The sequence below is a fragment of the Malaclemys terrapin genome, chromosome 2 (assembly GCF_027887155.1).
Source record: "Malaclemys terrapin pileata isolate rMalTer1 chromosome 2, rMalTer1.hap1, whole genome shotgun sequence".
In the NCBI taxonomy this organism is placed as follows: domain Eukaryota; kingdom Metazoa; phylum Chordata; order Testudines; family Emydidae; genus Malaclemys; species Malaclemys terrapin.
In genome coordinates, this window is record NC_071506.1 from 59,344,833 (window position 1) to 59,360,741 (window position 15,909).

The following is a 15,909-nucleotide window of genomic DNA, read 5'->3' on the forward strand; positions in this document are numbered from 1 at the left end:
TCACTGCTGGAAAAGCACAGGTACAGCACATGGTCTTCTCCGCCACTCTGAGACCTGGCAAACTTGTTCCAACATCAGGCTGTTTAGGGCATTGCTTTAGTTCCTTCTTTCAGTGTTTCAAAATATGCAGTCTTGACTACCTAAGCCAGACTCTTGTTAGACAGAGGAAAAAGGAGAGAGGATAGGAAAGATAAAAAATAAGGTAAGGAAGTGTAGCGGGGTAGTCACCCGCTCCTGCCCTGAAGGGCTTGAGATCAGCCCTGGGAGAAGGTTGTGGCTGAGAGCTGCTAAGCTGGGCTGACTGGGGAAACGGCCGCAGCTGGGCCACGCCCCAATCAGGCCACAGCTGGCCTGTATAAAAAGGCTGTGAGCCAGAGACCCAGGAGAAGTCTCTCTCTAGGCTGGGAGAGAGTAGGGCCTGGCTGCCTGCAGTAAGGGTACTAGAAGTGAAGCAGGGCTGGAGATAGCCAGAGGAGCAGGGGCGCTCCAGGCTGGCAACTCCCCAAGCTGCAGGGCCTGGTCCAAGGCCCATAGAGGAACTGGAAGACAGAGGAAGGCAGGAGGTCTGAACCCCCTTGCCTATGATGAGTGTCTTTTACACTGCAGTCTGCCCCAGGAAGCAGAGGCTTGGTGATGACTGGCAGTAGCCCAGACTGAGGCAAGGTGGGGATTAGAGGGTTGGGGAGACTCCCCAGAGAGGGGAGACCCAGAGACTGGTGGGGGTATTGCCAGGGGGCAGCCCCAGGGAAAAGGGACACTGGGGTTTAGGAGGGACATGGGGGCAGCGGGACACTGGCCTGCAGAGGGTGCTCTCTGCTGGAAAGAGCTAATTCTCTGAGATGACCAGCAGGAGGTGCCACATGGGTAAGTCCCGCATGTTTACAGGAAGGAAAAGGACACATTTGGGGGTGGGAGAGGAGACAAGTTCTCACATCTCAGGTGGTGTTTGTGGTTCAGACTGAGCTGGCCATGTCATCTGGCTCCCTCGTTCTGGCCTAATCTATTAAGGACCTCTTTCAGTATCCAGATAAGGAAGGTTCTGGGATCCCAGGAAACAATAGGGATGGCCGCCATGATGGTGAAGCTCCCTCCAGTATTTCTTTAAGGTCCCCACAAAGGGTGTGGTGGGCAGAACAGTCCATCCCCTCATTACTTTGTCCACTAATTAAGCCTAATTTCTGACACACCAATTTTGGTTGATAGATTTTTGGTCTCACACTGTTCTTGGTTACCAAGCTTGATCCTAACACAGTCCTTGAATTATCTGTAGGTCTTTTAGTTTGGAATAATTCAGTCTGTCTCCCCTTTGAAGTTTTTCCCCTCAACATTTGTTGTTACAAGTTATTGTGATACTTTATGAACTTTCACTCACTTTTCACAGCTGAGTTCATAATTAGGGTAAATTTGTAGGTCTAATTATCACAATAGTATGAAAGAGACCACATTCATTTGTGGGGGAGTATGGAGCTGATTTTTCAAGGAATTGGGAACATGCAGGGAACAGGCAAAAGTTTGTGTAAGCAGACCCCACCAAGAATTCTGCATCTTGTGTGAAAGGCACAATTTCCCTTTAACCCACGGTAGGTTCCACTGAACTGAAAGCCAGGAGACTGTTTTTTAGTATTTCCTCTTCCAATGACTGGTGTTAATATTTCTGTGCAGTTCATGATCCTTGTTACTGATCAAGGACTTGTATCCATAACCTAGGAGTCAGGCAGGCACCTGGAGAACAGGGATTTGGAGCGGAGCCCGGAGCTGGAGTGCAGAGCAGTGGAGCTGCAGGTTTTTGCCTGGAGCCAGAGCACAGCTCCAAAGCCCTGCCTGGAGATGCAAATTAGTTGGCAGCTGTGCCTAAGAGGATCCTTGGGAATGGGGGAAACCCCAAACCATTCAGACCCTAGGAGACACACCATAGAAGAGAAATCTGAGGCCCTCCCCACCACCTTGTGGAGAGAATGTAGGAGATGCCTCATACCACCATTTATCCCAGCAGGGGCAAATGGGCTTGCTGCTTCTCCCTCAATATAGGTGTAGAGTAGACAGATGTAGACCACTCAACCTCTCCTGAGGCACATAAATAATGGTAAAATAGGTCAGGTTCTGAGAGAGAGAGGGGTGGTGGTTGGTGTATAGATAGGGCCTCCATGGGTTCTAGCTACTTAGTTGAGTCCCCAGCTTTTAACTCTTGAGAACTGAGATTCTCATTAAAATCCCCTAAAATCCTCCTGCGTGCACAAATTACACATACACACACCCTGGTGTGGAAATCCCCAGATCTCTATCTTAGAACTATCCCAGAGAAATTTTTTGACATGCTGAAAATTATGAAAGTGGCCAGGATTGCACTTAATTCTATTTCTGCAAAGTGAATTCTTGAAGCTGAGCCAGCTACCAACAAAACTGTCACCAGTACTTTCATATTGTCTTATCTCCTGTTACACACCAGCAACACAGATCTCCATCAAGGGGTAAACTTACAAACCAGTGACTACTAACCTACCTGAATCTGATTAACTTACCTTTCCCAATCTTTTTAGTAATTTCACTCCCTGTCAATTTCTAAAAATCACTCCGGCTTCCTTTTAAATAAGTAGACCTGATTCTCAAATGTGCTGAGTCTTTGCCAGCTCCCATTGCCTTCAGTAGGGGTTATAGGTGATTATCACCTCTGAAAACCAGGCTCCATATTCTTAACAAAGGATACTATGTTTTCCTTCCACTGTACAATACTGAGAGAAGCACAATTAGGGAAAGCTTGTTAAAAGTGAGATTAGAGGTAGCACACAGGATAGCACCCATAGCATCCTACAAGCCACATGTCCACTAGCATTTTCTACAGTCTATTTTATGCTGAAAGGGACAGTACCAAAAAAGGAAGTGTGGTAGCAACAGAAGGGCAAGACCTAAGAACCAGCCATTCTAGATGTTTGTTCATTCCCCTAAAGAATGCCATTCCCAAAGCTTCCTAAACTGTTCTAAGCAATAACAACTTGCCCCCTACACTCGGTGACCACAATCACAGAGTGGGGGGGGGGAGGGATAGCTCAGTGGTTTGAGCATTAGCCTACTAAACCCAGGGTTTTGAGTTCAATCCTTGAAGGGGCCATTTAGGGATCTGAGCACCCCTCCCCCCCAAAAAAAAAAAATCTGTCAGGGACAGTACTTGGTCCTGCTATGAAGGCAGGGGACTGGATTCAATGACCTTTCAAGGTCCCTTCCAGCTCTATGAGATAGGTATATCTCATATAATAATCTGAACTGTCAGCAGAATCGCTCAGCTGGGGAGGCACTCAGTGGTAGGTAGCATCAATGACAGCCATCCTCCACCAGTGATCAGAGGAGCTTAGAAAAAGCCTGCATCTCTGACAATGTGGGCCTAAATATGCAAGTGTTAAACCTCTAGATACTCAGAATATTTTGGTAGGGAGAATTATGTGAGGGAGAAATATTGGGACAACAGCAGTTTTTACTTTCCTCTTACTGTACAGCATTGGTTTACAAGCCTAGCATATGTAGGCACTGGTAACGAATGGCCAATAAACTATCAAAAATATTTGTCTTTACCCTTGTCTTAAAATTACTCCATAATGTTTATAAATAATCTTTTACCAGATTTATACAGAAACTGAGATTATGAATTATGAAATGCTTCCTTTTTTTTTAGTTACAAGTAAAATGTGACCAAATGACTCTAGGCTACAAACAGTTTTAATTAAATAATACAGTAATTTACTGTAATTTAGATATTGCAGTCAACAAAACACTGATTAATAGTTTAATATTTCATGAATTCTAATTAGCCCTATAAATTCAGAGCATGCTGCTCCCAGTACTTATTGATGTATTATATGTATGTTTAATTAAAAGTTAATTGTGTAATATCTTTGACTTGAACTATACATGAGTTAACTTTGACCAACCGATATTGCTTTTTATAACCACCAAGCATTTTTTATGTTTTTTTATAAATAACTAGTTGACTATACAAGATGTGCGTTTTCAAATACCAACATTTTACAGGTCCAGTTCCAAACGTTGTCAGTTCAAAGGGACTGTAAACTAGCTGAAACTAGCCCCTCCCTCTCCCCTCCAGAGGCTAAGGGAATAGGAGGTACTCTGGGAAATACAAAGATGCCAGAACAGTTCTAGGCCATCTCCCCTTACAGTCCACAATATAGGAGGAGCAGCCACAGAAAGAGTTGGCAATAGAAGCACTGCTGCACTCTGGCTAAGCTCAGCTTGCTGCATGGTAAGTCCCAAGAATCCAGGAAGCAGCTTTTGCTTCTCACTCAGCTGCTGCAGCAAGAGGAACCTGTATCCCTGAGTGCAGCCAACTCCTTTTCCTATAGCAAAATAAAGCAATGGGGAATGTGTCAGCTGGCTTGCAACGTTGAGGAGGGAGGAGTGAGGACACAGCACGCAGGCTCCCCCGCTCCCTCCCCTGCCTCCAGCCTGAGGTAATCAGCTGGTTTGCGTAGTTCGGGAGGAAGGGGGAGCCTGCGCGCTGAGTCCTCGCTCATCTTCCCCCTCCGCCTCCTCAAGGCTGCAAGCCAGCTGATTGCTGCGGGCAGGAGGCGGGGGGAGGAGGGGGAAGGCACTGATCCTCGGGGTCTGCAGGAGGCGCATTGGGGGGGGGTGTAGGGGAGCTGATGGGGGGGCTGCCAGCTGTGGACAAAGCAGGCAACCAAACGACGTTATAGTGAAGCACTGCATAACTTTAAATGGAGCATGTTCTGTAATTGAGCAGGGACGTTAGATTGAAACAACGTTAAGCGAGAGGACATTAAGTAGGGAGTTACTGTATACACCTAACTTAACTTTACTTATGTGCATAATGGGACTACTCATGTGCATAAGCATCTACAGTATTGTGCCCAATATCATTAAATCCCTACTACATATTTCCTGGTTCGTGGTATACTGTATATGGAAAATAATACACCTCACATTCTTGATCCTTAAAACTGGACATTGCAAAAAAATCTCTAAGTTTTAAAAAATTATGTAATGAGATTTTCAGGAGTCATTAAACTATAAAAGAAAAACCTCACCTTCCTCCAGGACTGCTGCTGCTATCTTCACTATCCCATTGTTCATTTTTACTTCTTGGTACTGGAGGTTGCAACATCTCCGCAGCCAATGGATCAGCATCATTCTCCTCGCGACCAACCCATTCTCCAATCACACGAGGTCTTAGAAGAGGAGTATTAAAACCTGTTGCATCCTGAATAGAAACAAAAGCCTAAATAAATAAACAAACCTCTACGCTGCTCATTCTCAGTGATGTTTATAAACTGGAAACAGGGAACAAACTAACTTATTGCTTCACCTCATATATTGATCCTTATTAAAATAGTACAGGACATTAAAAGGTCAAAAGCCTGATCCAATGCCCACGGAAATCAATGGAAAGACTCCCATTAATTTCAATGTACATTGGATTTAGGCCCTAACTCCAGAGAGGTGTTCACCATCCTGGTACTCAGAACTAGAGCTGAGGAAATAAAATATTTTTTGGCCCAGTTGTTGAGCCTACAAAACAAAACAATCTTTTCAGGTTGAACAAAATGTTTTGTTCCGCCTATGATAATTTTTCTGTTTATTAGTTTTTTAGTTTCATTTTGTTTTCAGGTTTTTCTTTTACCCTTCTTTAAAAAAATAAATCTAGCTAACTTTCAAAATGTCATTTCAAAATAAAGTTTAAATGCCGTACTTTAAATTGTTATGAAATGTTTCAAATTTTTTTAAAAAGAATTCTCTTTTGGCCATAATTATTCCCTGAAGTTATGAATAGTTTTGGGTTACCCAAAACTGCATTTTTCAGCAACTAATTACTTGTCTGAAAAATTTCATCCAGCTTTACTCAGAACCTCTCTTCATTTTTCCCTTTAAAATCCAATAGTTTTGAAAAGGAGTGGCAGGTGTCCATCACTACTGATTTGGCTTTAAAACTATACATTCTTAATAAGCCCCCTCCTATTGGAAACACCAATGTTTCAAGTATGTTAAGCAATGAATGAGGTCACTTGAATATTGAAGAACACAGAAGATAGTATATTTCGATTTAATATCATCTCTTTTGCATTATGAATTCAGTGTGAAAATCTTACTGAGTAGGGAAATCAACTATTTTAAAATAATCCTGCTGGTTTTGTCATATTTTCAAATCCACAATTAAAATATATTTTTTTATTTGGCAGACATTCAGTGCATTACAATAGGCAAATAATGTACATCATATATTGCCACTGTGATAAACTGCAATTTCAAAGCTGGAAGTCTTTTTTTTTTTTTTTTTGACAATTTGCTTGAAGATGTATGGTGGAATAACTAGTAGGAGACGAAAAAAAAACCTGGGCATTTTAAAAACTTTACTGATGTTTCACAGCATCACACAGAAACAAATAGCTCATTTGATTACATAAAGAGTTTGTGTAAAAGTACTGCATAAGCCTTTCCAATTTTCTCGGTGTTGTGTGCTTATACATACACTGGGAGTTGATGTGGAATAGTGATAATTGGAAGAAAATTATGCTCCAGAATTGCCATTTTGAAATGATGTGATGGAGATAGTTATCCTGCTCTCACTGAATGCCATTTCTAGGACAGCAAGGAAATTTAAAATGCAGTGCTCCTAATTAAGATATATTGTATATTCTGATCTGTAACGAAAGACAATTCTTATGGCTGTTATTTGGCTCTACATCCCATGAAATATTCCTACTGTAAGAACAACACAGGCCTAATAAATGGCATCTGGAGAAGCAGCAGGAGGATGATTATTTAAATTAGCAACCATATGTTTTTGTCCTCCTCAATAACAAATGATCTTTAAAGGAACACTAAATAATTGGGATGACTACTTTAAATTATAGTAAATGCAAAGTTTTAAATATTAGCAGTTATTCACAATATAAAACCATCAAAGTGTTTATAGTGTTTGAAATCTGTAAATAATGTCTATCCAATTAACATGGGGAAGCCAAATGTAGGAGTTAAAAGATAAAACTTGAAATTGAAAAGATTTCAAATGCCAGATCCTATATCCCTTGAGAGAGAGAGAGAGAGAGAGAGAGACTTTTGTTCACATAAACAGGTGTCTGACTGTGCACTAGTCTAGGATTTTCCTTATGTAGGAGGAAATCCTCAGCTACCTATTCAGCAGGGCCGGCTCCAGGCACCAGCAGAGCAAGCACGTGCCTGGGGCGGCACACGCTAAGGGGCGGCATTCCATCCATTCTTGGGGCGGCAGAGTCCGGGCAGCTTTTTTTTTTTGCGCTTCGGCCGTTTGGGCAGTCCGAGCGGTTTTTTGGGGGGGGGGGGGTTTCGCTTGGGGCAGCAAAAATGGTAGAGCCGGCTCTGCTGTTCAGGGCTGTTTTAGGGCCACTTGGAGTGGCATAAAAGACCTTAGAATGAGCCAGAATCTGACCCTATATGGGAAGGGCTGTTTTTGTATTATATCTATATATCCATCCTACTGTGGTGCTGACCCTGCAGTTGGCTTCTGTCCATTCCACCCATTAACTTCCCCAATGCAGAGTCAGCTGCAGAATCTGGGTCTTAATCTCTTTTGCTCTCTGGTTGTTGTTTGTATTACCATAACACCTAACCACATTCCCTCACTCCACCTTTTACCCCAGGGGTCGGCAACCTTTCAGAAGTGGTGTGCCAAGTCTTCATTTAGTCACTCTAATTTAAGGTTTCGTGTGCCAGTCATACATTTTAATGTTTTTAGATGGTCTCTTTCTCTAAGTCTATAATATATACCTAAACTATTGTTGTATGTAAAGTAAATATGTTTTTAAAATGTTTAAGCAGCTTCATTTAAATTAAATTAAAATGCAGAGCCCCCCGGACTTATGTCCAGGACCCGGGCAGTGTGATTGCCACTGAAAATCAGCTTGCGTGCCACCTTTGGCACCTGTGCCATAGGTTGCCTACCCCTGTTTTACCCTATACTTCTCCTGTAATGTATGTTTGTCAGTGTCTTTTTCATGTCAGTTTAATTTTGTTCAGCATTCCCCTATAGGCCTGCTGAAATCATTATTTAGGTGATGACATTTTACTGCAAAGTTGAGATGACATTATAGCAATACTGACAACTATCTTTAAATTGAAAAGCCAGTAGTTGAAAAGGGAGAAAATTGTATGGGGAAAAAGAAGTGATTTAGCACATTTTAGGATTGCTGCCATTTTTGTTGTGTGGTACTCTTAAATTTTTCAGAAATTTGTGGAAAATGGTTTTTAGCTGTAGGAATTGTGTTGTAAAGCAGTCAGGTAGCATAACAGTCACCACAGGAATCAGGGGACACTGGTCCCTGTCACTTGATAGATGTAATCTTGACCCATGTCATGTGACTAGGGGGCAGGGCTGGCCCACAACATTTTGGCACCTGAGGCGGGGAGCTCAAATGATACCCCCATACTCCCTCGCTTGGGCCAAAACTTTGAAAGGTCTCAATTCTGCCTTCCTCCTGTTCTACTCCTCTCATGGTACTGCTCTTCTACCTACCCCAATAAAGGAGAACTAACAACTTAAAATGCCTTGTTCAAAAATTTTAAATAACACTTAACTTTCAAATGCCTGAACAGCAAATGTTACTTTTCTTGTCTGCATAGTAAACACTGGCATTTTTATCTGTTTGAGTAATCAAAGTGGTGCTTTCCCTGCCTTCTTAGTTGCAAAGATTTGAACTGCTTCCTGAAGGTCCACAGTCTGGGCCAGCTCATACTCTATTGAGATGGTTGCAAGGCTGACCAGCCTCTCCTGTGTCATTGTGGAACATAGATGTGTTTTTATTAACTTCAGCTTGGAGAAGCTGCATTCTCCACTGGCAACTGTTACAGGAAGTGTTAGAAGTATGCGCAGAGCAACAAAAGTATTTGGAAAGAGGGTGCTCATCTTATTTGTGCACATATATCCCAGAACAGCCTTTGGAGTTGATCCTGCTGAAATGCATCACCTAAATTACTCGCATCAATATTGCGCATGTCATGTGTCAACACTGTCTCTAGTGCCCTGCATTGCTGGTGTAGTTCTTCTTCAGGTATAGTGAGAAGTTTTGGAATATCATACAACATCCCAAATATATTGCTGTGTTCCTTGAGCTGCATGAAACATTCTTCAACTGACTGTATGGCACAATCTAGCACCTGGTTAAAGAATTCAACTTTGAATTGTTGTTTGGGGTCTCTTATGAGATTATCTTGTGCCTCGTAATCAAACTATCGTCTTCTTCGGTGACTCTTGTATTTTTGAATGGGTGGGAAAATAGCTTCAGTGTGAAGTTCCTCTGCCAACTTCTGTGCACTCTTCAGAACGTTTCGAAATCCCTCATCTGACCAGTAAGACTGTAGGTATGACTTTGCTTCGTCCAGTTGTTCCATTGCTCCAGATATATAAAGTCAACACCCTGGAGTCTCTTGCTTACAACATTTATTTCAAACAGTGTCATGCCACAACACTAAGCCACAAAGAAATTTGAAGTTATGTATATTTCTGGTGATTCCACTTCCCTCTGCCACTGTTCTCCCACAAACAGTTCCTATCATAGCATTATCCTCCATAATGGCAACTATGACATCATCTATCTTCCCAATTTGGAGTTTGATAGGCTTTATTGCCTCCACTCGACTTTCCCATCGTGTGGCACTCAGTAGTTTCAGTGTCAGAGAGGATGTTCCCAGATGTTGCTTCGAAATTTGCCATCGATGAGTTGATGCAGAGAAAATAAACACATTTTTTAATGTAATTCAAAGCATCTAGCAGCCTCACTAGAGGCTGATGCTGCATCACTGACCGCCAAGTTCAGTGAATGAGAACTGCATGGGACAAAAAAAGCTCGAGGGTTTAACTCTCGGTTCCGTGTCTGCACTCCTCTGTTCTTTCCTCTCACATTGGAACCATTATCGTAGCCCTGATCTCTCATATCAACTATCGCAATTCCTGTATCTTCCAGCTTTTTAAGAAGCACATTTGTCACACTAGCTCCTGTAGTACCATCAATGTCAATAAATTCTAGGAAAATGCTCTGACAGTCACCATTGTAGGGACATTTTCACTAGATTCTATTGTTGTTACAAAATGAACCATTAAAGTCATTTGTTCCGTATGGCTGATGTCAGGTGTGCAGTCCAGAATTATAGCTTGCTGACTTCCTTCTGCCACAATCTTCTATTTGACTTTTGTTGCCGGTATCTGTATGATTTCATTTTGAATGGTTTTTCCAAGGTAATGGTGTGTACACATTTGTTGGGTGGTGACTCTTCTTAGATGCTCCTGGAGTACAGCATCAAACTCAGCCATCAGCTCCAGAATTTTAAGGACGTTTCCATTGTTTGGCACATACAGCTGATCTGAAATGCCACACTGTGCTAGGTTTTGGGTCGCAAGCATTCTCACAATGGCGATGAGCCTTTTCAGAACATTTTGCCAGTAAAGAGACTCTGATGCAATCTTCTCTTGATGCTGATCATCTATGGTGGCCTTTAACCTTAGTCTCATCTCAAGCTCTTTCCACCTATGCAATGCTCTCTGGTGATTTGCTGCCTTCTCATGGCATGCCAGATTTTTCCAGTCCTTCATTCCTGTAGAACCCAATGCTTCATTCCTGCTCGAACATTAGACTGGAAGAGTTTGCAACAAAAACAGCATGCAGCATTCTGGGTTTTTGAGTACATAAGCCATGGCCTCTCCACTTTGTCACCATTGGGGATTTCATGCCAGTAATGTGTTGGATGGAAACTTCTATTTTCCTTGTCTTTGGGAAATATGAAGTTTTTCACTTGCTGTGGCCCATGCAGTACAAGGAAGTCCCTCAGGCTACTGCTCAAGTGGGTCCACAGTCCTGGATCATCTAGACTTAAGGAACTAAACTCAGCAGCAGCTGTTTCTTGTACCTCCACCACACTGTTCTCTGATCTACACTTTTCTTCAGGAATGTGCATGGTTACATCCATTTGAGATGGAGATATTGATGCTGCAGTAGCTGCGAGGTCACCTGCACTCTGACTAACTGGAAGATCAGGCATCTCCTCATCACTCACATCCTCACTGGGGCCGGAAGGCTCACCATGAACATTTGTATCTATGTATCTCAGGAAAGCTCCCTCCTGCTTAGATAGAAAAGCTTCCTTTGCTTTCTTTCTTTTTCTGAATGCTGCCCCAGAGGGGCATTTTTTTCTTTCACTCATGACTGCTGTTCTGTGCCAGCTATAGTGGCTCTCAACACTCAGTTGAAGGGGACAAATAAGCAGGTTGGTAGCAGGGCCCGAGTGAGGGAAGACATCAGCATCTTAAGGGCCTGTTTCCTACTACTTCAGTTCACTGCCTGTTCTCCTCAAGTGGGTTCAGGGAAGCAGCAGGAAACAGGAAGCTCCCTGAGAAGCCTCATGGCCTCTCTTACCCCTCTGAAGTGCTTGCTAACACTTCCAACTGCTCTTAGCCAAAGGAGACAGAGTGAAGGGGAGGGGTAATTTATAATTAGCTAACAAATTGGTTTTAGCTGTTGCCTTAAATTTTACTGAAATTTGTGGATTACCATACAAGGAAAAATCCACACTTTTTTCATACCAACTTTCTCCTGGCCCTGTCTGCAACATACATTGTGCAATTTGCATATGACTATTTAGCACATGAATGCTGTTTGCCCTTCTTATGCTGACTTACACTCAAACAGTTGTAGGAACTGGGCCATCTTGTATCACAGCATTTTCAAGCTCAATTTAATAAAGAAGTTTAACAAGTCATGTTATGCCTCATGTTTGCCAACCTTGCTTCCATTTTAAAATCATGTTAGATCAACACATCAAAACTTCAGTGACCTAATTTATGTCTTTCCTTTCACTTTTACAGCCCCTCATTGTAAGTGGTAAGCAGGAAGTCAGAGAAGATTGTATTGAGAACATCGTGGCATTATTTGGAGCGTTCCTTCAAAATGATAGAGTAAATTAAAATACAATGTTTAATTTGCAGTCAAGTCTTCACCTGCATCTCCCATTTAAACCTTGGAATGCTAGCCTGACAAGTACTTTAAAGGACAAACAGAACACAGAATGGTGTGTCCTGGAGTTTCTAGAGGATAAGTAGGAATTTAAGAGATTCAGTCTGTAATCTTAGCCATATGCATGTGTCTTCCATAAAATTGGGGAGGAGGAGAGGGAATTGTGTCCAATTTGATTATTTAAAGTCATTGCTTGAATCTTGTCAGAATGCTCCAGGACACTGTTCTGGCACTTTTTTAGGGAGCCAGAACAGCATCTCAGTGTCTCTGGTACTTGCGTTCTGCCACTTCTCGAGTGCAGCACTCACCTGTTTAAAGTTGAGATTTGTTCCCCTCTGTAGATTATAGTTTAATGGATCCCGTATTTATGGGTGCAGTATGTTTGTACTTACAGGATTAGAATATGAAAATATCTTTGAGATAACAGATGAAAAAGCATCTTAAAAAAAACTCCTAATTGAATATTTTAATATTAGGCCGGGGGGAGCGGAGAGGGGGTCAAAACTTGCTATGATTTACTGGGCCACCTTCATCCCTGTGTAATCCTGAATCACTGACTCTTTGGCATTCTCCAATTACTAACTGTCCCTGCCAAAAGTGAGTGAAGCAAAGGAATTTCTATGCACTGTTGCCAAATCTCACAATATTATTGAAATTTCACTTTATTTGGAGTTTTATGTAAAGCCCCAATCTCTGGAGGCCTCCAATTCAGAATGTTGGCTATTTTTAAAAATAGCCCTTACATTTCTGAAGAAAAGCTTGAAAATGTGACCCAAATGTCCCCTAAAGGGTCAAAAAACAAAAGGCAAATAAAACTCCCCAATATATTATTGTTCCCAACATCACAAGAGAGATTCAGAAGTCATGAGATTTTTGGTCTTACTCATTACATTTTGAAAACGTGGGGTTAGCAATATGACTATTACATCTCATATGCATAAAACTGCATTTGAAATTAGACACTCATTGTAAACATATCAGACCAACATCAAATCTCTGCATGGTAAATGTACTTGGCCACATTCTGCTCTGATGCAAGCTAAAACAAGGCACTTGTATTCCAGAGGCAATTCAATGGCCAGCAGAGGGGCCCCATGCTGGGAGCAAGTATACCTGAAGGCAGTTGCAGCTGCAACCTGTATTCCATAAAGGTGAGGGTCTGGAGCTAGCAGTGCCCTCCCAAAGTGGAAGGTTCTGACCCAGGAGAGGATGAACCAAAGTACTAAAAGCTGATTCAACTCATTCTTCTGGGCAGCCAGCAGGACATCCTCAGAGTCCAGGCTGCATTTCAAGCTACTCTTTCCTAGTGGAAAATGTAAACAGCATCCAGAATGCAGCAGCCCTCATTGGAGGAGCTGGCGAATCAATGCATGAACTAATCATACTTCCAGGAACCCTTTTGGGCAGTACTGGCCCTAGCCTTTGCAAGGCTGTGTGTGAAATAACATGAACAGAGATGTGCAATTAGTGTTTGCCTATTACCCACCCATTATCCTACTATTATTAACATTGCTATTTAACCTGAGTGTCTCACATTTAGGATGTAGCTATGAATAAATATTGAAAATATTTTCAATATTTATTAATTACCTTTAGTAAACCTACCCAGGGCTATACATTTCAGGAAAGGATGCAACTTGATTTTAAATAACTAATTAAAAGAACAGTTTTCTAATACAGAACTCTTTAAATAGTGTATCTTGAATTTTAATTCTTTAAAACAGTTTTATTATGCTCCCTTATTATATTGAGCAGGGTCCTTTGTGAAATCTTGAGACTATAATAGCGAACATGCTCAGGCTCATGCCTCCTCCTATGAAGCTGTGTGTACTGTTTCTTTATGAAAATTAAGCCAGGCAGGAGAGGTTTTATAGTGCTGCAGAGACAGAGTAGCTTTAAGGATAATACTGTTTTATGTTTAATACAGTTACTGTTCAGTGTTAGAGGGTGACTCCTCCTGTAGTTCAAAGGTCAGACTAGATGATCATAATGGTCCCTTTTGGCCTTAAAAAAATCTATTGATCTGTGAATCACAAGACCTCTCCTTCAGTTTCTTTGTGTGCACACTCTGCCTGCTGCCTCTTTGCTTTCAGTGTCAGCTTTGCTCCTGCTCTTATGGGGAAAAAAAACCTCTTGCAGGTGCTAGAAAAGGATTTGTCTCATCAACAAAACAGTAAAATTAACTATACACAAAAAAAGAGAAAAGATATGTAAATTAATGTTTCAATTATAGTAATTTTAGGAATTTGAGACAAGGTGAGTGAGGTAATATCTTTTATTGAAACAACTTCTGTTGGTGAGAGACAAACTTTGGTGACCTGAAGAGCTCTGTGTAGCTCAAAAGCTTGTCTTTCTCGCCAAACAGAAGTTAGTCCAACAAAAGATATTACTTCACTCACCTTGTCTCTCTAATATCATGGGACCAACACAGTTACAACTACATTGCATAAAAATTTTAATGTAATTTCAAAGTGATGATTTCTCTTTAATTTTTCACTTTACCTATTTTCCTCAAAAACATATGATAAAGCAGATGCAATACTGTAAAAATGTGAAACCGTTTGCATGATTGAAAAGTATACAAGGATTAAAACAAAATAATTTCAGAATGTTCAAAATAAGCAGTTAAGTACAGTAGCAAATGAACGGTCTTTGCTGAAATTTATTTAACAAATCAGTATCTTAGTAATGTCATCAATACATTGCTTCCCATTACATGGTGATTTTCACACTGAAATATAACTTTTCAAAATATTGCATGTTTTGAGGCAAAAACAGGTCTTCATCATGTATTGATGTAAGTATTTTTTAGATACTTCCTCAAAAATAATTTTGTGGGATAACATTCTCTTTCACTCAAAATGCTTCTATTCAACAAAAAAAGACATTTCAAAGGTTTGACTGGCAAAACAATTATGACTGGCTCACTCATTTCAATACAAACTATTCACATTGTCAGGGTTCTACTAGCAGGTCTTTTGTTTTTACATTTAACAGCTACTACTGGACACAGTTCTAGATGTGTGTAAAAAGTAAGAATAAAGGCCCAGGTCCTGAAATGCTTATAAGCACATGCTTAACATAATTAACAGGATTACTTGAGTTTAGAATGCATGTTAGCATTAGAAAGTTCAGTGCCAAAACACACACAAGGTGTGTGTAAACACCATCATTTGTAGATAGCAGCCCCATATCCCACATGACTCCTTGGCAATATCCATCATGCCTCTCTGAAACCCTTATCTTGGAGAAGTCTCTCCACCACTTTAAGTGGCCAGAATTGAGGAGTTCATTTTATACTGCATGCAACTGCGAAATTAGTATTCATGTTGTTTTTCTGGCATGTGCATACCTAATCAGATTTGGGGCCAAAGAATACTCCTAAAGATGTTCACAAACAGTATAATTACCTTAACTTAAATTTAATAGGAGCTACCCAAAAATACAATCTCAAATCAAAAATAATTATACTTCTAGGAAATATTTAGCTTTAGGTATCCTATTAAATTATCCCTATAGACAAAATTAAGCAAAATAAGATGTACAGCTCAATAGCTTTTACGTGGCCTGAGCTAAAGCCCCTTAAAGTCAATGGGAGAATTTCCGCTGATGCCAGTGGACTTTGGATCAGGCCCATAACATATGAGCCCTTTCAACAGCCCTTAGGTAACCAGCTCCCCACGGAACTGAATAAGAGTTAAGTATATGCGCAAGGACTGCAAGATTGAACTCTCACTGCCTAAAACTACCATAAAGATCTGCCTGTTTGCACTATTCATTAGGTACACAATATCTCTTACCTTCTCACGTTCATCAGAAATAGCAATGCCTGAAAACAAAGCAGATTTTAAAAAGCAATTTGAGAAACATTCGTTGTGGAAATGTATTTTGTTATAGTAAGTAAAAC

General features: G+C 41.1%; 1 protein-coding gene across 6 annotated transcripts in view; it reads right to left on the reverse strand.

The window, feature by feature from the left end:
• Nucleotides 1–15,909, reverse strand: part of C2H8orf34 (chromosome 2 C8orf34 homolog) — a 234,935-nt gene that overhangs the window by 137,946 nt on the left and 81,080 nt on the right. For 5 of the 6 annotated variants that reach the window (XM_054017068.1, XM_054017071.1, XM_054017069.1 and 2 more), the window contains exons 5-6: nucleotides 15,803–15,831; nucleotides 5,052–5,224 (exon numbers count right to left, since the gene is read on the reverse strand). The exons of the other annotated variant lie outside the window; for it this stretch is intronic. In XM_054017068.1, the coding sequence (XP_053873043.1) occupies nucleotides 5,052–5,224; nucleotides 15,803–15,831 (202 nt within the window). The remainder of the gene's footprint in view (nucleotides 1–5,051; nucleotides 5,225–15,802; nucleotides 15,832–15,909) is intronic. 6 annotated transcript variants of the gene reach the window in all.